This window comes from Bos mutus, chromosome 5 (genome assembly GCF_027580195.1).
Source record: "Bos mutus isolate GX-2022 chromosome 5, NWIPB_WYAK_1.1, whole genome shotgun sequence".
NCBI lineage: Eukaryota > Metazoa > Chordata > Mammalia > Artiodactyla > Bovidae > Bos > Bos mutus.
The window spans coordinates 95925090-95951484 of record NC_091621.1 but is presented as its reverse complement, the minus strand read 5'-3'; the positions used below and the strand labels follow the sequence as shown (position 1 = coordinate 95951484).

General features: G+C 35.1%; 1 protein-coding gene across 3 annotated transcripts in view; it reads left to right on the top strand.

Moving 5' to 3' along the window:
* The window catches only part of IPO8 (importin 8), a 65850-nt gene that overhangs the window by 13235 nt on the left and 26220 nt on the right, over positions 1–26395 (top strand). For all 3 annotated transcript variants that reach the window (XM_070371269.1, XM_070371268.1, XM_070371270.1), the window contains 13 exons: positions 376–532; positions 5285–5374; positions 7037–7131; positions 7569–7653; positions 11966–12100; positions 12963–13062; positions 17788–17864; positions 18152–18268; positions 18702–18791; positions 20202–20367; positions 21402–21562; positions 22013–22138; positions 24375–24441. In XM_070371269.1, coding sequence (XP_070227370.1) covers positions 376–532; positions 5285–5374; positions 7037–7131; positions 7569–7653; positions 11966–12100; positions 12963–13062; positions 17788–17864; positions 18152–18268; positions 18702–18791; positions 20202–20367; positions 21402–21562; positions 22013–22138; positions 24375–24441 — 1466 coding nt within the window. The remainder of the gene's footprint in view (positions 1–375; positions 533–5284; positions 5375–7036; positions 7132–7568; positions 7654–11965; positions 12101–12962; positions 13063–17787; positions 17865–18151; positions 18269–18701; positions 18792–20201; positions 20368–21401; positions 21563–22012; positions 22139–24374; positions 24442–26395) is intronic.

The following is a 26395-nucleotide window of genomic DNA, read 5'->3' as shown; positions in this document are numbered from 1 at the left end:
ATTATTTGTTGTATAATAGGAATATCTATTTAAGCTGGCATATCAGCCTGTATTTTGTGACAAGAATTGTGGTATGATGAAAATTAATCTAAGCATTAGAAAAATTGATTTAGGAAAGTTGCAAAGCTGTTTTTGATTATTTTGAATTAGTCCAACTCTTGAAAGATTTTAGGTATTCTGCCCGAAACAGGGATGTGCTCTTTTAAAGTTTCTCTCAGGTTTATTCTAACAATCCAAAGTGAAATGTAATACAGTGTTTGGAAAGTTACCATTTTAGTTTTATATAGTTTAGAAATACTGTTTTTCATTCATTGTTTATAGCTCTTTTGTGGGGGGAGAAATTATTGTTCTCTTATTTTGTCTTTGCTCATGTAGATATAAGAAAGCAGAGGAAAGAGAACCTCTTATAGCAGCAATGCAAATATTTCTGCCTCGTATTCAGCAACAAATCATGCAGCTTCTTCCTGATTCCTCACATTATTCTGTATTAATACAGAAACAGATTCTGAAAATCTTTTATGCACTTGTGCAGGTAAGTTTCTATAGCAGAAGACAAATTTGATGCCATGTATTTCTGCCTGGCACATCGAAAGTGCTCAGTAAGTGCCAGTTATTGTTTATTGTTGAAAATTACATATTATATATTCTCACATGTATTTCTTAAAAAATAAATCCTTATGAGAGAACAGACTTAGAGAGGTCAACTTAATTGTCTAAGGTTATCTGAGTGGCAGAGCTGAGATTCAGTGGCCATATGTCTTTCACCCCAGTGTCTGAAGTCTGAGTATGGAAGAAACAAGGCAGTTAACTGTCCTAAAACCTGATGATTTGACTAATCTGTCCATAGCATTCTGCCTGTAGATTAGTTATCATTATAGGAGAAGAGAAAGGAAAAGAAGAGAGTTCTTTTTTTATTGAGAAATCATATTGATGGTAGTTTGTTTGCATTTGACCCAATTTAAAGCTAACAAATGAGACTGAGTGACTCGTTTACCTTCATTTAAAAATTTTCTTTTTCTTAATTGAAAGCTATAATGAACATTAATATGGAATGTTTTAAATATAAAAATATTTAAAATTTAATCCTTGAAAGGCTTGGGTAAGATAGTTAGATCTGGGTGGAGAAAGAATAATTGCTGTTAGTTTAAACTATTTGAGTGATGAATGGATTAAAGCTTTATTTCATGCTTTCTTGTTAACTTAGTCATGGCAAGAGGGTAGTTTCATCAAGCTAGAGAGTCAGGATAGTTTGATTTTGTTCTTGGCTTCTATCTGACTGAAGTACTTTTATATTGTTCTAGAATATTTCAATTCAATAAGGATTTATATTTTTAGCCTCACCTTTTAAACTTTTAATAGAGACAGTCCAGGGAGGATATTTGTGTTTTTTTCAGCTTTGCCTTTTTTGAGGGAGTGGGAAGGGGAAAGGAGGCACCTCTGAGAAAAGAGAAGAAACTAGAATACTAAGAATACTAAGAATACACCTTTTTTTCTTTTTTTTAAAAGTAATAAACTAGGAAGATGTATGATGCTTTTGTTTTTGTTTTTCTGTTCAGAAATCTTTCTCAGGAGCATCACTTTGGGGCAAACATTTTTTATTCAGTGAGATGTCTTGCTATTAGACATAGTAATATCCCATTTATTCAGAGCCAGACTTCCCTTTCCCACTGGGAGAAGCATAGCCAGGAACTGTAAGTAAGACAGAGGATGATGAAATAGTTTTCTTAAAGTCTCTACTTCTACTTGGTTTGCTAAGAGAGCAAAAATCTAATTTTTTTTTTCTTAACATGTATGTGCTAAAAACCTAAAAAATCTGGGGAAAAAACCCTCATCATTTTAAACCATTTCAGTAATTTATTATGTGCTGATATAGTAATATACTTCAATGAGGTATCCTGGAAGCAAAAATTTAGAAGGCTTCAAGTGGCATAGTTCCAGTGTTTATGTAAGTAAAGAGTGATTGTCTATAAAGGAAAAGGCAGAAAAATTTATGTTATAAAAAGTATGATATAATGAAATTGATTTTGTGTAAGCATTTATTAAATATTTATTGTGTACAGGGCTCTTGAATATTTTATACATATTTCAGAACTCATTTGTCCAGAAGTGAACTCATTATTATCTTTCCCCTAACCCTGAGCCTGCTGCTCCTCTTTGCTCCATCTTAAAACCAACTGACTGCCCACTGTATTTAGAATAAAGTGTTAATTTCTTCACATGTCCTATAAAACCTTTCATCTCTCGCCTCATCTTATACTATATTTAGCTTTAGCTTTGTTCTTCACACTCCAGCCATATGGAAATTCTTTTAGCTTCATGAGCAGGTCACGTCCTCTTGTCACTGCTGAGCCTTTAAGGCACTGTGCGGCCTGAGCACCCTCCTTCCCCTTTCTGCCCTGGTCCATTTGTGCTCCTTCTCCATGTCTCGGCTTGCGTATCACTTCTTCCACAGAAGTTGTCTCTTCTATTAGCAGGCTGCGTTTACATGGTCCTCATGGGTGCTGTTACCAGCATTGTAATGCTTTTATCTGTCCTGTTTATCACACCATATTGTAATTCTTATTTAAATGTTTCTCCCCCCTCAATTAGAATGTAAGCTTTACTTATTATATCCTTAGCATGTAGCAGGTTTTGGAATGCATGGATGCAGAGGTGCTAAGCCTCATCTCCTATAGCTCAGGGTGTAGTAGGGAGGGGAGTTGTACACTGTAACATAGTGTAGTGGACTGTGACATCATGCCACAGTGTAGACAAAATTAATTGAAAAAAGTGTTTCTTGAAGGAAAGATTTTCATTAAAGTCATTAAACTGGGTTTGCATCACAAAAAGATAATTATGGGAGGAGAAATTAAGGAAACATCCCTATTTACAACTGCATCAGAAATAATAAAATGCCTTGGAATAAAGTTATCCAAGGATGTAAAAGGCCTATATTCTGAAAGCTATAAACATTGATGAATGAGTTTGAAAACAGTACAAAGAAATGGAAAGATATTTTGTGTTCTTGGATTGGAATAATTAATATTGTTAAAATGTCCATACTATCCAAACAGTCTATAGATTTACTGAAATCTGTATCAAAATATTGATGACATTTTTCACAGAATTGCCAAAGCAACCTTGAGAAAAAAGAACAAACTTGGAGATATCACGCTCCCTGACTTCAGACTACACTACAAATACACAATAATCAAAACAGTATCATACTGGCACAAAAAGAAGCTTATAGATCAATGGAACAGAACAGAGAACTCAGAAGTAAACCCATGCACATACAGTCAGTTAATCCACAAAAAAGGAAGCAAGAATATATAGTGGAGAAAAGACAGTCCCTTCAGTAAGTGGTGCTGGGAAAACTGGACAGTCATATGTAAATGAATGAGGACATTTCCTCATATCATATACAAAAATGAAGTCAAAATGGGTTAAAAACCTAAATGTAAGACCTGGAAACCATAAAACTAGAAGAGAAAACAGGTAGCACATTTTGACATAAATCATAGCAATATTTTTTTTGGATTTGTTTCCTAAGACAAGGAAATAAAAACAAAAACAAATGGGACCTAATTAAGCTTAAAAGCTTTTGCACAGCAGAGGAAACCATTGACAAAACAAAAAGACAGCCTACTAAATGGGAGAAGATATTTCCAAATGATATTAGCAATAAGGGGTTAATATCCAAAATATATAAACAGCTCATATAGCTCAATAATGAACAACGAAAACCCAATTAAAAATGAACAACAACAATGAAAACCCAATTAAAAAATGGGCAGAAGACTTGAATAGACATTTATCCAAACAAGAAATATAGATAGCCAACAAGCACTTGAAAAGATGCTCAACATTGCTTATCACCAGAGAAATGTAAATCAAAGCCATAATGAGATACCACTTCATTTCAGAATACCTATCATGAAAAAATCTTCAAATAACAAATGTTGACAAGGATGTGGAGAAAGGGGAATCTTCATACACTTTTAGTGGGAATGTAAATTGGTACAGCCATTATGAAAAACTATATGGCATTTCCTCAAAGAACAAAAAATAGGACTGCCATATGATCAGCAATTCTACTGCTAGGTATATATCTGGAAAAAATGAAAACACTAATTCAAAAGATATATACACCCCAGTGTTGGTAACAGTATTATTCACAATAGCCATATTATGGAAGCAACTTAAGTGTCCATCAATAAATTAATGAATGAAGATGTTGTATGTTTATGTACATGCATGTACATACAATGGAATATTACTCAGCCATAAAAAAGAATGAAATTCTGCCATTTGCAGCAATGTGGATGGACCTAGAGTGTTTTACACTTAGAGAAATGTCAGGCAAAGAAGGCAAATACTGTTATCACTTATATGTGGAATCGAAAAAATAAACAAGTGTTTGTAACAAAACAGAAACAGATACATAGATTCAGAGAATAAACTAGTGATTAACAGGAGAGGGAAGTGGGGAGGGTCAAGATGCATATGGGATTAAGAGATATTAACTACTGTGTATAAAATAAATGAGTAACAAGGATGTATTGTACAGTGAAATATAGCCATTATTTTGTAATAACTTTAAATGGAATATGTCTATTAAATTGTGAAGTTACTTGTATACCTGAAAATAATATAATATTTTAAATGAACTACATTTCAAAAATAAAAAGATAATGATATGAGGTAATGGAAGTATTGACTAATGTTGCTGTAAAAGTAATTTAACAATATATATATGTATCAAATGATCATGTTGTATACCTTAAACTTACATAGTGTTATATATCAATTCTATCTCAATAAAACTGGAAAGGTGAAGTTTGACACCCAAAGTGGTAAATGGTAAAAAATCACTTATCTAGAGTCTCATGCTGATTAAATGACCTCTTTCTGTATTATTTTTATAATTTTTTACTTAAAAATGTACCAGGGACTTCGTTGGAGGTCCAGTGGTTAACACTCCATGCTCCCAATGCAGGGGGCATGGGTTTGACCCGTAGTTGGAGAACTAAAAGCCTGGATGATGCACAGCATGGCTGAAAATAAAGGAGGAGCTCAGAGAAATAATTTATAGCATGTATATTTTCTAGATTTTAAAAATTTAACTTACACACATATGCTTATAGAGCTGTTTTAAGTTAAATTTTAGGTTGAATCATCTGAAATTACTATTTTCATGGACAAGTGTTAGCCATTTCATGTATTTCAACCTTTCTATATAGATAAGTTGCAGATTTTTTAGAGGGGAGGAATTACTGTCTGATATTGTTTCCTTTGTTTTCAGTATGCATTGCCTCTTCAGCTGGTGAATAACCAAACCATGACAGCGTGGATGGAGATCTTCCGAACTATTATTGACAGGACTGTTCCTCCTGTAAGAAAGGGCTGCTGTTTCTAAGAATTGGGAAAAGTTGGATTTGGGTTATTTGTGGTAGACTGATTATTATCCCAGCCAGCTATTTGAGGAAAAAAAAAATTACTGTAATAAAAACAATTTATGATACATACTCAGCTATAGAAAATTCGGATAAACAAAATTAATAAAATAACTGTTTAATCCTCTAAAAATAGCCATTTTTAAAACTTGATAATCATTCTCTTTTTTTCTCTGCATTCATATACAACGTATTTTTTCCTACAGAAAATACTATAAAATCTTTATAGGAAGAAGTGATTGAAAAGGCTGTACTGACAAAATCTTATTAAAAAGTGATTAAAAAGGGTATACAGAGAAAGAAGCATTAATGAAATCCGTCAGGAAGAACAATTACATTTTATTATATTTGTAAGAATGGTATATATAGATAGTTGTGTGCATGCGTGTGTGCTCAGTCATGTCTGACTCTTGTGACCCATGGACTGTAGTCCACCAGGCTTCTCTGTCCATGGGATTTCCCAGGCAAGAATACTGGAGTGGGTACTGTTTTGATATTAATTTTCACTTAAAATTTCTTAGAAATATTTTGTACGATTTTGAATTTTTTTGTATGGTACATTTTTGCTTAATGCTTCATTTGCTAGATATTTAGCTTGTTATAGGTTTAACTATAAGGATGTAGTTACATTTCTATGCACATACATGATTATTTTGTTTTGATAACCTCCTTGCTGTTTTAAGGCCTTGACAGATCTTTAGCTAATTAGTAAATTAATTAATAGAAGTAGAGTTGATTCACAATCTTATATTAGTTTCAGGTGTTTGGCATAGTGATTCAGTATTTTTATAGATTATATTCTATTAAAAGTTAGTAGAAAGTAATGGCTATAATTTTCTACTTTGACAGATCTTGAAAACAGCTTTCCAGAAACAGTGTTTGGCTTATACTTTAATAAGCAGTGACTGATACTGTTTTGTTAAATTCTGTGTTTGCCAGTTTGATAGGTGAAAGATGGTGTCTCATTTTTATCTGCAATAGATGTGATACTATATTTCATCTATCAAAATAACTCGAATAACTAATCAGGTTAACTAACTTAAAATATATTAAAATTTAAAAATTATATATAAAATTATATTAAATATATTAAAATATAAAATTATAAAAATTATAAAATATTTAAAATTTTGAGTTTGTCTCCTGATGTTGTCTCCAGATGTCTCAATATTCCTTCCTTTGTCTATATCTTGTGACAAATTATGTTGAGGTTTAGTTTATACACATGAATGCACAGAAATTAATGAACAGTTCAGTGAATTTTGACAGATTGACACTTGTGTTACTGTCTCCCAGATCAAGATATAGAACTTTTTGGTATCCCAGAGAGTTTCCTTGAGGGATATGGTGTTTTGTATTTTGTTTTCTACTTATTTGGGCCTTTTAAAGATAGGAGATAAATGTGAACAGTAGCACTAGTTAGTTGAAGTTTTGCTTGTTTAATTCCTACCTAGCAATCTGTAAAGTAAGAACTTGGATTTGTATGGCAATCTGAATTCATATTTAATATTGCTTAATTCATATCAACATTTATTCTGCCTTTGTTAGTCACACAAACCCTTTCACTGTAGGAATTTTATCTGGGTGTTTTGTCCTCCTAGGAGACTCTGCAGATTGATGAGGATGATAGACCAGAACTAGTCTGGTGGAAATGCAAGAAGTGGGCACTACACATTGTAGCTCGTCTCTTTGAACGGTAATTCTGGTTATTAGATTCACCATCTGTGGTTAGTATCTCAGTATTAGATATAGTAAAATTGAATAGGTCCCCTTGATGCTGTATGGTATTTGATCATTTTTCTTTAGAGGGCAAAAAGTTATCCTGTGCTTGTTTTAAAGCAGGTTTCACTGTGATCCTTGGCTTTGAGATCATAATGAGGTGAACAGTCTTCGCTGGGTCTTTCTAGTCTCTGTAAAAAAGGATGGAGAGATGATATTTCTGTCTGAAATTTTAAGTATGGCCTGCAGTCTAAGTGCTGCTTGTCATAATATCATTTTGGGGCTTGTGAATAAAAGGGAAAGTGTTAGTTTTCTGCCCCAATAGAATGTATCTATCAAAACGTATTTAAACTAATGAGCATGTTTTGTTTACAAAATTCTCAATATTTAAACATTTTCTCTTTGTGTTTTAAGATATGGAAGCCCAGGAAATGTCACAAAAGAATACTTTGAATTTTCTGAATTCTTTTTGAAAACTTATGCAGTGGGAATTCAACAGGTAATAAACTTAACATTTAAAAAATAAAAGGATGGTTACTACTGAAAGTAGTTAAAGTCACTTCTATCATTTAAAAGTAGATTATAAAATATTAATTAATACATTACCTATTTTTAAGGATGAAATGGCAGATCTGGGAATCTAATGCAGTGCAGTTAGTTGTAGAAGCAAATGTACGAGGGTACCTACTGCAAGAATTCCCCTCCCAAGCAAACAAGTATGTTGACTGATACTTGTACAGCAGTCACCAGTATTAGATCATGTTCTTCAGTTAACTTTCTGACCTCATATCAGTTTCTTACCTGCTATTTCTTGAAGCCTGCACATCTTTGTTTTAAGTTTTTATATCGGAAGATTTAGGTAATAGGAATTGATCTATTTCAAGAGGAGTTGAACTCAAAAGTTGACATTCAGCTGAGAGCTTACACATTTTTGTGGAAGTTTGGGAACTTTTCTATACAGTGAAAATTAGGAACTCTTAAGAAATACTCCAAGTTGATTTTAATGTTTACAAACTCTTTGTGACCCCATGGTCTGGAGCATGCCAGGCCTCCCTGTCTATCACTAACTCCTGGAGCTTGTTCAAACTCCATGTCCATTGAGTCAGTGATGCCATCCAACCATCTCATCCTCTATCATCCCCTTCTCCTCCCGCCTTCAATCTTTCCCAGCATCAGGGTCTTTTCCATTGAGTCAGTTCTTCGCATCAGGTGGCCAAAGTATTGGAGTTTCAGCTTCAACCTCAGTCCTTCCAATGAATATTCAGGACTGATTTCCTCTAGGATTGACTGGTTTGATCTCCTTGCTGTCCAAGGGACTCTCTAGAGTCTTCTCTGACAACACAGTTTAAAAGCATAAGTTCTTCAGTGCTCAGCTTTCTTTATGGTCCAACTCTCACATCCTTATATGACTACTGGAAAAGCCATAGCTTTGACTAGATGGGACCTTTGTTGGCAAAGCAATGTCTTTGCTTTTCAATATGATGTCTAGGTTTGTCATAGCTTTTCTTCCAAGGAGTGTGCATGCGTGCTAAGTTGCTTCAGTCATGTCTGACCCTTTGTGACCCTATGGGCCATAACCCACCAGGCTTCTCTGTCCAAGGGATTCTCCAGGCAAGAAAACTGGAGTGAGTTGCCATGCCCTGCTCCAGGTGATCTTCCCAATCCAGGGATTGAACCCGCATCTTTTATGTCTCTTGCATTGGCAAGCGGGTTCTTCACCACTTGAGCCACCTGGGAAGTCCTTCCAAGGAGCAAGTGTCTTTTAATTTCACATCTGCAGTCACCATCTGCAGTGATTTTGGAGGCCAAGAAAATATAGTCTGTCACTATTTTCATTGTTTCCCCATCTGTGTCATGAAGTGATGGGACTGGATATCATGATCTTAGTTTTTTGAATTTTGAGTTTTAAGCCAGATTTTTCACTCTCCTCCTTCACCCTCCTCAAGAGGCTCTTTAGTTCCTCTTTGTTTTCCGCCCTTAAGGGCAGTTTGTATTCCATTAGACAGTTTGTATGTCAAATCCTAAAAGATAATGCTGTTAAAGTGCTGCACTCAATATGTCAGCAAATTTGGAAAACACAGCACTGGCCACAGGACAAGAACAGGTCAGTTTTCATTCCAATCCCAAAGTAAGGCAGTACCAAAGAGTATTCAAACTACTGGACAACTGCACTCATTTTGCATGCTAGCAAAGTAGTGCTCAAAATTCTCCAAGTGAGGCTTCAGTAGTATATGAACCGAGAACTTCCAGATGTTCAAACTGGATTTAGAAAAGACAGAGGAACCAGAGAGCAAATTGCCAACATCCATTGGATCATCTTAAAAGCAAGAGAGTTCCAGAAAAACATCTACTTCTGCTTTATTGACTACGCCAAAGTCTTTGACTGTGTGGATCACAACAAACTGGAAAACTCTTCAAGAGATCGTAATACCAGACCACCTTACCTGCCCCCTGAGAAACCTGTGTGCAGGTAAAGAAGCAACAGTTAGAACCGGACATGGAACAATGGACTGGTTCCCAGTTGGGAAAGGAGTACGTCAAGGCTATATATTGTCAACCGCTTATTTAACTTATACGTAGAGTACATCATGTGAAATGCCGGGCAGGATGAAACACAAACTGGAAACAAGATTGCTGGGAGAAATATCAATAACCTCAGATACACAGATGACACCCTTATGGCAGAAAGTTAAGAAGAACTAAAGAGCCTCTTGATGAAAGTGAAGGAGAGAGTGAAAAAGCTGGTTTAAAACTCAATGATCAAAAAATGAAGATCATGGCATCCTGTCCCATCACTTCATGGCAAATAGAGTGGGGAAAAATGAAACAGCACCAGACTTTATTTTCTTGGGCTCCAAAATCACTGCAGATGGTGACTGCAACCATGAAATTAAAAGACACTTGCTCCTTGGAAGGAAAGCTGTGATGAACCTAGACAGCATATCAAAAAGCAGAGACATTACTTGGCCAATAATGGTCCATCTACTTAAAGCTATGGTTTTTCCAGTAGTCATGTAAGGATGTGAGAGTTGGACCATAAGAAAGCTGGGCACTGAAGAATTGATGCTTTTGAACTGTGGTGTTGGAGAAGACTCTTGAGAGTCCCTTGGACTGCAAGGAGATCCAACCAGTCAATCCTAAAGGAAATCAGTCCTGAATATTCATTGGAAGGACTGATGCTGAAGCTGAAACCCCAATACTTTGGCCACCTGATGGGAAGAACTGACTTCTTCGAAAAGATCCTGGTGCTGAGAAAGATTAAAGGTAGGAGAAGAAGGGCGACGACAGAGGATGAGATGGTTGGATGGCATCACCCACTCGATGGACATGAGTTTGAGCATGCTCAGGGAGTTAATGATGGACAGGGAAGCCTGGTGTGCTGGAGTCCATGGGGTCGCAAGGAGTCAGACATGACTGAGTGACTGAACTGAACTGAAATATATACTTCGTTGTGGATACCAGGATAATCAAGGAGCTGGTCAGCTCTTTCTCTGCTCTTTCCACTGCTATTAAAGCCCCAGTAAGCATCCTAAAATTGAATCCTTCTTATAGTGTGTTCATTAGAGGTTTTCAGCGTCACATAAACATGTGTAAATACACACACATTTAAATTCCATGCTGTTGCATCCATGCTGTGGAAGCCCTTCACAAAATGGCGCTCATGACTGAACAGCTAAACTGAACTGCATCCACGCCATAAACTGAACCTTGGTTATTTAAGATATATATTCCTCATATTTTTTAATGTTTTTTTAAAAATCAAAAGCTGTTCCTTTGTTAGTGTTGTGTCTCATCTGCTACCTGCACTTCGCGTGAACCACAGCTGTATTAGGGAGAACTGTGTTCAATAGCGTCCCTTTTTAGTCTGAATTCCAGAAAGAGTTTCTTGGTGATAGGATTTCTGACAAATTTTATAAACCTGAATTTTATGTGACTTGAACTGAATTCATGTTCTGAATTTATAAATTTTGTATGTGTTTTAAAAGGACACTTTTAAATTTATGCAGCAGTTCAGAGATAAGCTTGTTGTAGTGAGGGACTCTGGAGATCAGGAACCGGAATACTTCGGCTATGTGGTAGTGCAGCCTCCGACATGGGTCATCGCAGTGGCTTTGGGCATGGTTCCTTCCTTAGAAACAGTCTTTTTAAAAAAAAAAAAATTAATAACTCAATTTTGTGTTATTTCTACAAAGACTTTCCATGGTCTGAGATTATAAAATAAAAAATTTCCACACTCTTTTAGTTATTCTATGGTTTCATTTTTTTGTAGCTGTTGAAATATTTTGCCCATCTGGAATTTATTTTGGTGTGAAGTTTAGTTAGGCAGCTACGTTAATTTTTTAGGAGCTACCTAGTCAACTATCCCAGTACTGTTTTCTTTTGAATGACCTTGTTTCTCTTCCAGTTGAAATGCACCTTTATCAAATATTAAAAATCTGTTTATGGTGTCTCTCACTATATGGATATAGTGTTTTCAGTGTTCATTTAGCCAAGTCTATTATTTTACAGTAGTTTTAATTTATTTGAAGAGCTAGTATGTGGAATAGAATATAGACTTATTTTGAATACTTTCACAGGTTAGAAGTAGGGTAAATGGCAGAAAATCACAGTGAGATACCTTTCAGTTCAGTATAACAAGGACATATCTAAGCTCATGTGCTTTCTCACAAAATATTTATTTCTCTAAAAATCTGTTATTTTTTTTTATCTCTGTAACCTCTGACTTGATTTTATGTCATGCCTAAAATGCCCCTCCTGTTAACTTTAAAATTGTTTGTTTTCCTATGTTTTCTTTTCCTATTTTCCTGTAGGTACTACTAAAAATTTTAGACCAGTATAGGCAGAAAGAGTATGTAGCTCCCCGTGTTCTTCAGCAGGCTTTCAACTATCTCAACCAAGGAATTGTTCATTCTGTGACCTGGAAGCAGATGAAGCCGCACATACAGGTTAGTGGCAGTGAGCAGCTCTCCAAAATTATCCTCTGGTTAAAAATTTTCTAGACAAGGTCAGTGTTAACTAATCCAATATTTTATATTTAACATATTTTTGTTTTCATTAATAATTTCAGAAGAGTATCTTATGTTTCATATAAAGAGTTTAGAAGTTTAAATATTTGAGAAGAATGAGGCCTTCAAGTTAAATGAGTTGATCTTGGTTGGAATCTCATTTAGTCTCTGTTTTTCCTCTGATACATCAGATAGTAGTTTTCTACCTTCCTTACCTGCAAGTTGCTAGGATCAAATGAGGTATTTTGTATAATAGCGTTTTGAAAACAGTCACCAGGCCTGTAGTTAAGGTAGTGTTCTTTTGTAGGAAATGCAGCCTGATACATGACCATTTTCTTTTGTAGGTTTTTATTTCTTTTTTTAGGTTGTTAAATTCTACAGCAAAAGCTAAAGTTTTCTGTTTGTATCAATTTTACTTAAAGGTAGAATTCAGCATTGTTAAGCATTGATTAATTCAGCATTGATAAGGAACAAATCAATGAAAAGTTATAGACCATTGATAAAGTAATATTTACATACAGATAACTGGATAATTTGAAGAATTTAGGAACTAAATTTTTTCCTCTCAAAGAATGCATTCTTTAATTCTGTAATCTCTAAGACGGTAGCTGAAAAGTAAAGCAAATTCTTTTATCTTTGGAGTCTAGGATAGATTTTGTTTAGTGTTATTACAGATCTTAAAGATCTGTTAGAAACATTAATATGACAGTTTGGAAAACTGACTTCCTAAAGCCTTTCATTATTGATATTCCCCAAATATGAATACTCTATATCCATTTATTGGTTTGTTTTTTTCTCTTAGAATATCTCTGAAGATGTGATTTTTTCTGTGATGTGCTATAAAGATGAGGATGAAGAACTGTGGCAGGAAGATCCATATGAGTATATAAGGATGAAATTCGGTAATTGAGATGATTTTATTCTTCATCAGTACCTGGTTATATGAAGTAATATAACTAAATTTATACTTTTAAGTAGATTTATTACTTTGTGAAATTCCCAGAGTTCTGCTTTGCATGATAAACTCCAAAACTCATGAAAGTTTGATGTTCTGTTGAGCCAGTGGTCTTGAGATGAGAAGCTACTTTATTTATCTAACCCTCTCAAGGATGCTGAAGCATTATCATCTCTATACAACTCTTTCTATTGTGATGCTGATCTGCAGAGTCCATTCCTTTCTATGCCTTTTGGGCTACACATTTGGGTTTATTCTTGGTCTGGGAGATCACTTGCGTATCTGCGTATTTTAGGAATGCTCCAATATAGTTTGTGTCCTTATCCTAGGGACTGAATATTCCTCAGGGGAATGAAATACTTATGTTGACACCAGTGTGTGGCCCTGTTCTCTGTGGATTCTTTTAGCCTTGCATCTTCCTGGAAGCTGCCGGACTCTGTAGGTTGCCCAAATTCATTCCCCTTTATTCCCAGTATGAATTAATCACTTCATGCATACTCAGGCAGTTAGTATAGGAAGGTGTTACTTGTGTACTGCTGTTTCTCCCACAGTGAAGAAGCTATCTGGGGGCAGGGACTGTCTTCAGTTCAGTCCAGTTCAGCTGCTTACTCATGTCCGACTCTCTGTGACCCCATGAATTGCAGCACGCCAGGCCTCCCTGTCCATCACTGACTCCCAGAGTTTACCCAAACTCATGTCCATCGAGTTGGTGATGCCGTCCAACCATCTTGTCTTCTGTCATCGCCTTCTCATCCTGCGTTCAATCTTTCTTAGAATCAAGGTCTTTTCCAGAGTTAGTTCTTTGCATCAGGTGGCCAAAATATTGCAATTTCAGCTTCAGTATCACTCCTTCCAATGAATACTCAGGACTGACTTCCTCTAGGATTGACTGGTTTGATCTCCTTGCAGTCCAAGGGACTCTCAAGAGTCTTCTCCAACACCACAGTTCAAAAGCATCAGTTCTTCAGTGCCCAGCTTTCTTATGGTCCAACTCTCACATCCTTACATGACTACTGGAAAAACCATGGCTTTGACTATATGGACCATTGTTGGCCAAGTAATGTCTCTGCTTTTTGATATGCTGTCTAGGTTCGTCATAACATTTCTTCCAAGGAGCAAGCGCCTTTTAATTTCATGGCTGCAGTCATTATCTGCAGTGATCTTGGAGCCCAAGAAAATAAAGTCTGGTGCTGTTTCCGTTGTTTCCCCACTCTATTTGCCATGAAGTGATGGGGCTGGATGCCATGATCTTATTTTCTGAATGCTGAGTTTTAAGCCAGCTTTTTCACTCTTTTCCTTCACTTTCATCAAGAGGCTCTAGTTTTTCTTTCCTTTCTGCCATAAGGGTGGTGTCATCTGTGTATTGGAGGTTATTGATATTTCTCCTGGCAGTCTTGATTCCAGCTTGTGCTTCATCCAGCCTGGCATTTCGCATGATGTACTCTGAATATAAGTTAAATAACCAGGCTGACAATATATAGTCTTGATGTACTCCCTTCCCAATTTGGAACCAGTCTGTTGCTTCATGTCTGGTTCTAACTGTTGCTTCTACCTGCATACATATTTCTCAGGAGGCAGGTAAGGTGGTCTGGTATTCCCATCTCTTGAGGAATTTTCCAGTTTGTTGTGATCTACACAGGCAAAGGTTTTGGTATAATCAATAAAGCAGAAGTAGATGTTTTTCCAGAACTCTCTTGCTTTTAAGATGATCCAATGGATGTTGGCAATTTGATCTCTGGTTCCTCTGCCTTTTCTAAAACCAGCTTGAACATCTGGAAGTTCTTGGTTCACGTACTGCTGAAGCCTCACTTGGAGAATTTTGAGCATTAGTTTGCTAGCATGTGAATGAGTACAATTGTGCAGTAGTTTGAACATTCTTTGACATGGCCTTTCTTTGGGATTGAAATGAAAATTGACCTTTTCCAGTCCTGTGGTCACTGCTGAGTTTTCCAGATTTGCTGACATATTGAGTGCAGCACTTTCTTAGCATCATCTTTTAGGATTTGAAATAGCTCAACTGGAATTCCATTACCTCCACTCGCTTTGTAGTGATGCTTCCTAAGGCCCATTTGATTTCATATTCCAGGATGTCTGGCTCTAGGTGAGTGATCACACCATCATAATGATCTGGGTCATAAAGATTTTTTTTGTATAGTTTTTCTGTGTTTCTTGCCACCTCTTCTTAATACCTTCTGCTTCTGTTAGGTCCTTACCATTTCTGTCCTTTATTGTGCCTGTCTTTGCATGAAATGTTCCCCTGGTATCTCTGTTTTTCTTAAAGAGATCTCTAGTCTTTCCCATTCTATTGTTTTCCTCTATTTCTTTGCATTGATTACTGAGGAAGGCTTTCTTATCTCTCCTTGCTGTTCTTTGAAACTCTGCATTCAAATGGATGTATCTTTCCTTTTCTCCTTTGCCTTTAGCTTTCTTCTTTTCACAGCTATTTGTAAGGCCTCCTCAAACAACTATTTTGTCTTTTGCATTTCTTTTTCTTGAGGATGTTCTTGATCACTGCCTCCTGAAAAATGTCACAAACCTCTGTCTGTAATTCTTCAGGCACTCTGTCTATCAGATCTAATCCCTTGAATCTATTTGTCAGTTCCACTGTGTAATCGTAAGGATTTGATTTAGGTCATACCTGAATGGTCTAGTAGTTTTATCTATTTTCTTCAATTTAAATCTGAATTTGGCAATAAGGAGTTCATGATCTGAGCCACAGACAGCTCCCAGTCTTGTTTCTGCTGACTGTATAGAGCTTCTCCATCTTTGGTTGCAAAGAATCAGCCAGTGTGATTTCAGTATTGACCATCTGGTGGTCTGTCTTGCTTTATTTTGCATTCTCCATCCCTTCTAGAGCTCTACACTACTTTGCAAGTTCTTGGCACTAGTCTGCATTCAGTGAAATGTTCAAATAAATAATGTTAAGACTAGCATTACCTAAGGCATGCTGAAGGGGCTGTGACCACAGTGCTTTCCTCTTCTTGGGACATGTGTTTCTGGTTACCTGAATTAAGCCTACTAGAATAGATGCCAGATTATTGGTCCATGTTGTTTTCACAATGCTTATGTTTAGTATTATTTGATTCGGTAAGTGAGGAAGTGCCTCTTTCTCTTGGAGACAAAGTACAGGAAAAGCAAAAGTATGAGAAAAGTATTTACCACTGGTTTATCCTTCCATTCTATCATTTCCTTTTCAAATCATGATACATAATGCAGGATTTATTAATTCTCCTTCCTAATGCTTTAATGGGCTTCCCACGTGGCACTAGTGGTAAAGAACCTACCTGCTAATGCAGGAGACTTAAGAGATGTTGCTTCGATCCCTGTGCCAGCTGATCCTCTGAAGGAGGGCATGGCAGCCCACTCCAGTATTCTTGCCTGGTGAATCCCTTGGACAGAGGAGCCTGGTGGGCTTCAGTCCCTAGCACTGCACAGTCGGACACGACTGAAGTGACTCGGCACATACACAGTGCCTTAAATAGCACAGAATTATTTGCCAATCTTTCTTCTGTCTTATTTAAGGCATTCTTTTTAGTGTTTGGCTTTTCTATACCTGTGAACTTTTATAAGTGCAGTGTATTTGTTTAGCTTTCAGAAAACTACTGTTATTTTACTTACTCTTCATATTAAATAAGAAAGTACCTCAGGTTTTGGAAAATATAATAGTTAAGAGTTCTGTGTGTTACATTTTATTGATTAAAGGAGAATATGGATAACTCAAGACTAGGTTAAGTGTCTTTTTTTCCTTAATAGTTTGCTTCTGTGGACTAGAACGCAGTGGCTAGTGTGTGTATTTTACTTTTAGAAAGCTATTGGGGAAAACAATTACTAGTCTCCTTTTTATATTTTTGTCATGTGCAGTTATTTATATGAACAAAATACTTCTAAGTATATTGACTGATATTAATAATGGTGTGTTTAGATTTGGTAAAAACTGAAGGAGAGGGACTTATCTGCCGGTCCAGTGGCTAAGACTCCATGCTCCTAATGCAGGGTGCCTGGTTTTGATCCCTGGTCAGAAAACTGGATCCTACATGCCATAATTAGAAGATCCCACATGCCCCAACAAAGATCAATAATCCCACAGCCACAACTGAGACCCAGCACAGCCAGAGAAATAAATAAATATTTTTAAAAAAACAGACTGAAGGAGCTCAGGCTTTGATGTTAAGACAGTCTGGCTGTGAATACCGGCCTAGTCGCTTACTGTGTAACTGTGGACAAATCACCTAACCTCTCTGAGATGTGGTGCTTTCAGCTGTACTGACTTGTGTGCGTTTGTATGTAATCAGTTTGTTTCTTTCTCTTACTGTGTAAGCAACATGAGAACCTTTTTTTGATATTTGTATTCCCAGAGCTTAGAACAGAGCCTGGCACACAATAAGCAGTAAATAAATTTTTATTGTTTTCTTATAGAGGTAAAGCATTTTTCCTATCCTCAGTGGAACTGTATTGTTTGTTTTAATATGATTATTCAAAAGGACAACCTATAGAGTTTGATAAATATTGTTGTGTATGAGAGCAGTCGTGATATGTTCTTAGCTTATAACCAGTGTTATATATGGACTGTTTTATTTCTTGGTTTTAGAATAGTGGTCAGTCAGGTTTAAACTATAATAAGTAGTTGTATTTTTGCTAACATGGTTTAAACTTTTAAAATCTAAAATCTTAGATATTTTCGAAGATTATGCTTCTCCTACCACAGCAGCCCAGACTCTCTTATATACCGCTGCAAAGAAAAGAAAAGAGGTATGTAGTTATTCTTTTTAAATACAAAACTGAAAGGTGACCTGTGTTGATTTGACATTCTAATGAATGCCCCTTGTAATTGAAAAATTATGTTAGTAGTTATAATCTGTAACTTAAAAAAATTTTTGTGTCCTCATAAGGGAAAAGGAATATTTTTTCTTAATTGTAGTTGCTTGATAGAACACAATAAAATGTCTTTATTTTTGAAAATTTGTACATCATTTTTAATATGATAGTAAAGCAGTGAAAGCTCATGTAGACTAAAGTGGATTCTTCTATTTCTTTAGGTGTTGCCAAAAATGATGGCATTCTGTTATCAAATCCTAACAGACCCGAACTTTGATCCTAGGAAGAAAGATGGAGCCCTGCATGTGATTGGTTCCCTAGCTGATATTTTACTGAAGGTTAAGCTACTCAAATTTAATTTACTTAATAACACTGTGAAGCATAGGCAAATGAGATAATATGAGAATTATGGATAATTTAAAACTGCTGACTCTGCATAATTGAGTTGACTGTAAATATTTTTCTGTCATTTTTATTTTTTTAATTTAAAATGACTTTTTATTCACTTTTTCAGTATGAAACTGTTGCTATGTAAAAAAGATGATACAAAATAACTTTAGTGTTGTTTCTAGAAAGATCAGTTAATATCAAGTTTCTATCTAAAGACTATTTCTCTCTTGTTTTAAAACGCATTATGTAGGTCAATAATTTTACAAAATTTAAATAAAAGTATATTAAGTGTAAATCATAAGAAACATGCTTTATTAGGAAGTGATTTTTACATATGAAAAAGACATTAATAAGTTAAACTCAATTTCTATTTCCTAACAGAAGAGTTTATTCAAGGACCAAATGGAGTTATTGTTGCAGAATCACGTATTTCCATTACTATTGTCTAACCTGGGATACCTTCGAGCCAGAGTAGGTTTTTCCATGTTTCATTATAGTGTTTCGAAATCTTCATTTGTAAGTTAATTATTGAACTAAATACTTTTGGACAAATTTATCTTTTACCACACTGGGACAAAATGAAGTTAGTGAGAATGTCTTTTAAAATCATAAAAGCTGAATAAAGAGCAAATTAGTAAATAAAGGGATGCATAGATTTTAACTGCAACTGCCCCTCTTGCCTCACTTGCTGCATATGCAGAACATACTGTGAGAGGGGTGATGCTGCAGTGGTGGTACCATATAAATTCATAGGCTGATTAATTTTTAGTGTCCAAAACAGCATGAAAATTATATTTTGGCTAAACTCTTGATTATGATTTCCAGTATAATAGTTAGATAGACTTTAATAACATGGAGAAAATAATAATCCGTGTAAATTTATTTGTATTCTAAGTATATATTATTTATAGAAGCAATATATTTTATGGAGAAATTAAAATAGAACTTTTAACAGCCTAGTGTTTATTTTTGTAATTATATCAACACAACAAAATATCTTGCTAAAACCAATATATGTTAATAATGCCTTGTACACACCAAAGCATTTTATAAATAAAAGACAGGGACTTTCCTGGTGGTCCAGTGGTTAAGACTGTGCTCCCAGTGCAGGGGTCCTGGGTTCAATCCCTGATCAGGGAACTGAGACCTGGAGCAATCAAATAAATAAATAAATGAAAATATTTAAAAAGAAATAATAGTCACTAGAGAAATATTTGTGTGAATGTAGGTTAGAAATGTAGAGGGTGCACAAGTATTTTGATAAGTAGGCTACTATTTTTACAGACTATTAATTGTATGTCTCTTGCAAGTCGTTAGTCATTCAAATTAATTACTGTCAATTGTATTTTATGCAATAGATTTAAAAAAATAATATGATTTAGTGGTCTAATAGTTTAAAGTTTGATAATTTATACAAGGTTAAATTTTTTTTTATCTTCTGTGACTGAAAAAGTCAAGTTTCTTAAGCTGATTAGTGTAAAGGAAAATAATATTTTATTCATTTGCTTTGAAGACCAGTAAATGAATGTCAACACTGGCTTGTAGTGCTTTTGCATATAAATAATAAGTTGTGAGTCATAATATTTATTAAAGCATTGACAGGATTTTTTTTTAGAGACACTTAAGTTGGGCTCTGTTTAATCTTTCTTATGAATAACAATATTGCATAAAGGTAATTTAGAAGTAATAAAATTGCCTTTCTTATAAGAAGTATGGAATCGAGAAGTTAGCAACTGAGACTAATATGTTTCCCTCCAAAAAACAAATAAATGAATAGTACATGGTAGGATTAATGATGTTTTACCTAGAAGTTTTTATATTCATTATTACATAAAACCATAATCCTAATAGTTTCCTACTAACTTTTTCCTTATAACATAGTCCTGTTGGGTACTTCATGCATTCAGTTCTTTGAAATTTCATAATGAGCTCAACCTAAGAAATGCAGTTGATCTAGCAAAGAAGAGCCTGATTGAGGATAAGGAGATGCCTGTCAAGGTTGAAGCTGCCCTTGCTCTTCAGTCATTAATTTCTAACCAGACACAAGGTAAAGCCAAAATTATTATTAAATTAACAAAATTTAAAATTTAGAATAAAAATACATTTTTTAGAGGGTATTTTTAATTAAATAATTATTTTGATGTGGTCTTCTCAAATAGTTTTGTTTACTTCCTTGTCTTAAAGTTCAGAGTTTGGGTTTTTGAGGTTTTGCCCCCTCAGAATTTTATAAGAGTTTATTCTTGCCACTTTTAGAAATGTCTGTTAACCGTGGTTTCCAGAAAAATTTGAGATTAGGAAACAAGTTGATTGTTAAACATTAGGGTAGATGGGGAATCAAGAGACCTAGGAGTCTAGTTTTGACAGAGCTTCTGCCTTGCCGTCTAGACCTGGGCAAGATATGTGATCTGTCAAGGCTTAGATTGCCATATATTTAAATTTAGGGGGATTGGAATAGATGGCTTTAAGATTCCTTTCAGCTCTAGGATTCTGTGATTCTCACAGTTCTGAAAGTAGCAAGTTGCATTTCTAGTGAGTGATAACACATATCTCCTTTGTTGAGAAGAAGGCTCTGTTCAAAATTCAAATAAACCTTTAAAAGTAAATTCTGCATTATGAAGAACATTAGCCTTTATCCCTATACAACACTGTTCGAATGGAAGGCAATATTAGATAAACACATGTGGGGAGAAGGGTGGTTGGAGATGGGGTGAAAGAGTGAATGAGCATCGTCAATGTTGGGCACAGCCTTTATGTAAATGGTTTTTACACTTGTATCATGCTGTCATATTCATGTTTGATAAGTCATGCTGATGACAGAGGACACATGGGATTCAAATTTCTCAAGGGAGCTATTGGCATTTGGGGCAGGAGAGTTCTTTACTGTGCAGGACTGATTGTATGTTGCTCATGGGAAAATGGATACATTGGTGAACATTATTTTGGTACAACTTTATAATTTACTTACCATCAGGCAAATATGTATCTGGAACCTACTACCCTGTGTTATTTACCTTGTGACCAAGTAACTTTCACTTGTGAATCGCTAATATTTTTTACTGAGTTTGTTTTTTATTGCATTAGCCAAGGAATATATGAAGCCACATGTAAGGCCTATTATGCAGGAGCTGTTGCACATTGTTAGAGAGACAGAAAATGATGATGTTACTAATGTTATCCAGAAGATGATATGTGAATACAGCCAAGAGGTTGCCTCAATTGCTGTGGATATGACTCAGCATTTGGTAAGACTGGGCACAGTTTTATGTTAGTTTGGTATAAAGGCTTTGAATGATCTAAGTAAATTGAACTCCAAAATTTGAAGTTTAGTTTGTATGTAACTGAAATGCTAATGTAAAAATATTTGCTCTAATAATTCTGACAGTTAATTTCAATGTATAGTTTTCAGTTTTCCTAGATTTTGGATTTATTTATTTAATGCAACCAGAAGTTAATTATTTGCTGTTTGATTATAATAGCTAATATATATTCCACTTTAGTGACTAGATAAGGGCAAAGTGGCTATATTTAAAACATGACAGTTTTTATCATCAATATTCACTTGGCAAACTGCATATCTTAAAGTTTGAGCAGTGGTGGCATTTGGAGATGTGACACTGTCCTTTTGCTCACTTCTCATAGAGAAGTGTGCATGTAGCAGTACTAATTGTTGAATGTGTTTGCTATTTTTGTAGGCTGAGATATTTGGCAAAGTTCTTCAAAGTGATGAATATGAAGAAGTTGAAGACAAGACTGTAATGGCTATGGGAATTTTACATACCATTGATACTATCTTGACAGTTGTAGAAGATCACAAAGAGGTAGGATTTCCTTGTGTTTTATGATGTCATTATAGTAACTGAAATTTATATTATTGGTCATGAATTTTAAATTCTTGACCTTTAAATTGCTGTTTATGTTGCTGGATTTTAAAAATTACCCTCAAATCTTAAAGAAAAGTATTAAAATGATTGAAGGGAAATGTTGCATGTGATTTTAAAGTATATAGTATATAGTATATCTCTTTTGCTAAACTTAGTTCATCACATCTGCTATATGCCAGGGTAGGCTTGGGGGAAAACCAAATTTAATAGGACATATAGTATATAGTATATAGTATATCTCTTTTGCTAAACTTAGTTCATCACATCTGCTATGTGCCAGGGTAGGCTTGGGGGAAAACCAAATTTAATAGGACATAAGCCACACTGTTTGGAATCCACAGTCTGGTCTTCTTGGTAAAGAGAGACTGCCATTCAGTTACAGAGGCAAATTTTAAATAATAGAACAAAATACTGATGTAACAAATACCTGAGAATAGAAGGGAAGAAGAGCTTAAAACATCATCTTCCCTAGGCTGAATTCCAGAACAATATTGGATTAAGAATTTGTGCAGATGTTTGTCAAGCACTCTCATATCCGTTCAGTTCAGTTCAGTTTAGTTGCTCATTCATGTCCAGCTCTTTGCGACCCCACGGACTGTGGCATGCCAGGCTTCCCTGTCCATCACCAACTCCCGGAGCTTGCTCAAACTCATGTCCATCAAGTCGGTGATGCCATCAGCCATCTCATCCTCTGTCGTCCCCTTATCCATTAGCTGACAGAATGTCACCATGTCCCCCGCCGCAGCGCGGGTAATGGTAGTGCCCTTCTGCAGAAGTACAGCACAAGGTTCAGGTAGTATCTCATGTTCACGGAGTTGGGAATTTGTAGATTTAGAGTTGCAGTCAATTGATACATCCTGATAATATATCAATTATTGCCTACCTAAAACCTGCTGCTCTCCTCCCCAAGTATTATATATTATATAGCCTTTACTTAAATTAGATTTGTGTTCATTACTTCTGCCAGCACAGTTGACTTGTTTGGCAATGTTGGCAGCTCTCATTTTATACAGTGGGACTTAGGAAGCAGGTGCTGGTTCTTTAAATAGCATTGTTAAACCCTGTGGCTGTTGACTTATCCTGTGTTTATCGCATACTTTGGTAAGCAATGGATGCTTACCAGGTTCTTAAAAATGGTTCAGTTTTCTTCTCCTGGGCAGGCCTTTCTTTGCCTAAAAGACTTAATGTGAATTTTTGTTTTTATATTCATTATTGTATTGTTGTGTCCTTGTTGAAAGTATGTGGGCCTCTCTGTAATGGTGAGATTTTCAAGTTAAATTGCATGTATACTTAAGGATTATTCTTTCCCCGTATATGTAGAACTTGTATTTTAAATTTGAAGAGAGCTTAGAAATCGTCTTGTCAAGTTTTCCCAAATATGTTTGTCTGGAGGATGGGCAGTAGTAGGATAAACATCAGGATTAGTTTTGGGGAAAAAAAAAAAAGCACCGTTTTATCTTTCTGTTTTAATTTTTTAATTCTTGATATTACTTTTATTTTGAATTTCAAATAAAGTTAAAGGAGCATGTGACCTTATTGTGATTATCAAAGGAGGAATGGGTTAAAGTTGAGATACACTAATCAAATCTAGCTTCCCTAACCTATAGATGAAAAATCTTAAAGCCTTTAGCTAGATGGCTTTGCCAAGGTCATAGGTAACTAGAGGCAAAACAAGGACTGGAATCTTGGTCTCCTGACTGCCAGTCTTATGATTTTGAACTTTGACTTACTAAAAGCAAGCTTTGAAAGCAAGATTTCCTTAAAAGAAATATTTACATGTGTATAAATACTTAATGTATGAAGAGTAAAATTAGAAATCGGAAAAAGATGGCTAGTATTTTTATGGCTTAAGTCTTCACATTGAAGCCCTAGATATATTAGGAATTAAAATATTGGTATAAAATATGAGATAAGGAATTAATTTAACTTGTAATTTTATTATGATTTTAACTCACAGTTCCATCATTAGCCCACTTTTCAGAATTTCCTGGTTATTCTTTGATGTTTAATTTTTCACATGGAGTTTAGAATTAACTTCTTAATTTCTCTTCTCAAAAAGCTACTATTGGAAAAAAAAAACCTATTGGTATTTTTATTGGGGTAATATTAAATTTATAGATTAAATTAAGGGTTATGATGAATTTTAAACTAAATGTTTAAAATTTGTCTTTAGGTTACTCAGCAGTTAGAGAATATCTGTCTACGGATCATTGATCTTGTTTTACAGAAACATGTAATTGGTAAGTTCAAAGATAGAATAAAAAGGTAAATAGAGACTATTTTAAAATTTGATGAAAATGCATTTTAGCCCTTCAAATTCAACAAGATGGACAGTTCTGAGAAAGAGAAGCTTGCCTTCTGTTCAATTTTTAGATATACTTTCTAATATTAGATTTCTAGATTTTCATTTAGAGGTAAGCTTAACATACCCAATTAAGAATTTTTGTTGTTGGAGTTTTTAAAGAACAGAGATTTTAAATTTTTTTTAGAAAGAAAGAACTAAGATGAGGTTCAGGTGAGGTTACTTTAGAATTGAAAAATGTGAGATGATAGGCATATATTCTATCAGAAGTGTGCATTAATTGTTATTCTGTTTATGTTATGGTACCTGAATTCTGAGTAGAGTCAGTAGTTAATACTGGACGTTATAGATTGATTGGGATTTGTAGAAGAGGCAACTTTTCATAGTATCCAAGCATTTTTAAGATACCAGCCACAAGTCTTGTGGGTAGGAGAGAAATGTAGCCTGTATAGTGTAAGAGATAGAAAGATGGAACAAAAGCAGGTTATCACATTAGAGCAGCCATCTCCAAACTTTTATCATTCACACCATTAGTAAAAAATTGAGCATGTACTTCTAATGTATGTGAATAATACTTGAATATATATTTATATGCAATATACATGTTACTGTGATACATTTACATACATAAAGAGAAATGTAAAATGTGAAATTAAATATAAATGAATATATTTATCTCTACTAAGTGTTCTAATATATTCTTCTCCCATTTTAGAGCATTATCCTCTACTTTGCTAAAGTAGTCCTTACTTTTGAAATCATCACTATAAAGCAGTAGTTCTCTAACTTTGATGTGGATAAGAATCACTGAGGATCTAGTTAAAATGAGGCTTCCTGGACCATAACTTCAGAGATTCTGATACATCAGAAAGAATGTATTCACTTATGTCCTTTTTGTGAAGAGATGCAACTGAAAATTCTCCATTAAAAATTTTTTTTTAAGGACTTCAAACATGTGGATATTGTATTGACTTACAATATTGTATTAGTTTCAGGTTTACAACATAGTAACTGGATATTTTTATAGAATATTCTATATACAAAGTTATAAAATACTGACTATATCCCCTGTGCTGTGCATTACATAGCAGTCTGACCATGTTTATGTTCACGGTCCAGTCTTTTTCCACTGTTCCACTTTTGCCTCCTTCTTTTGCCTGTTTTTATTGCTAATTTACTCTTGAACTTCATGTTATTAAAAGCTAGGCTTAGCCATTACTGATTTAACTCCTCTATCTTATGTAGTAAGTCAAAGTTAGTACAACCATCCTACCCTAATAGTCCATTGTCTTGGCTGAGACCAAATGAAAAAGCTTCTGGTTAATTTAAACATAAATGGAATTGATGGAAGGATATTTGTAGCTCACCAAAGCAGTGGGAAGGCTGGAGTTGGCCAGAGTCAGCCAGGATTCTGCCATAAAAATGGTCTGCTTAGAAGGCCTGTGCTGCCTTGCTCAGCACTGGGTCCTACACTGCTGCCCACCATAGTCCAGACTCCCAACACAGACCGTGAGCCTCCTGATTCTTCCCACCCTCCACAAAAAAACTGGAACAGCTTTGTGCCTTTTAGTTTCTCCCTCAGATTCATAGTCCTCATCTTGAGCATTTCGAGTGGCCTGGTAAATAAAGTACACAGGCTGTAGCTATCAAGAGCATGAAAGGAAATACTGGGCCTCTTTTCTTTCATTTAGGCTTCATGTTAGGAAGAGGCATTTGCTTTCCTGAACAGAACTTTCAGAAATTTTTTATTCAGGCCATTGGTTGTATTTCAAGTGATTGTCTTTCCTAAATTATTTCCCAATATCTATGATTTCCATCTAATTTTGCTTTTGGTAAGGCAAATATCTGTATTGCTAGCTTTTAAATATATTAAAATTTGAATAAGGTTACAG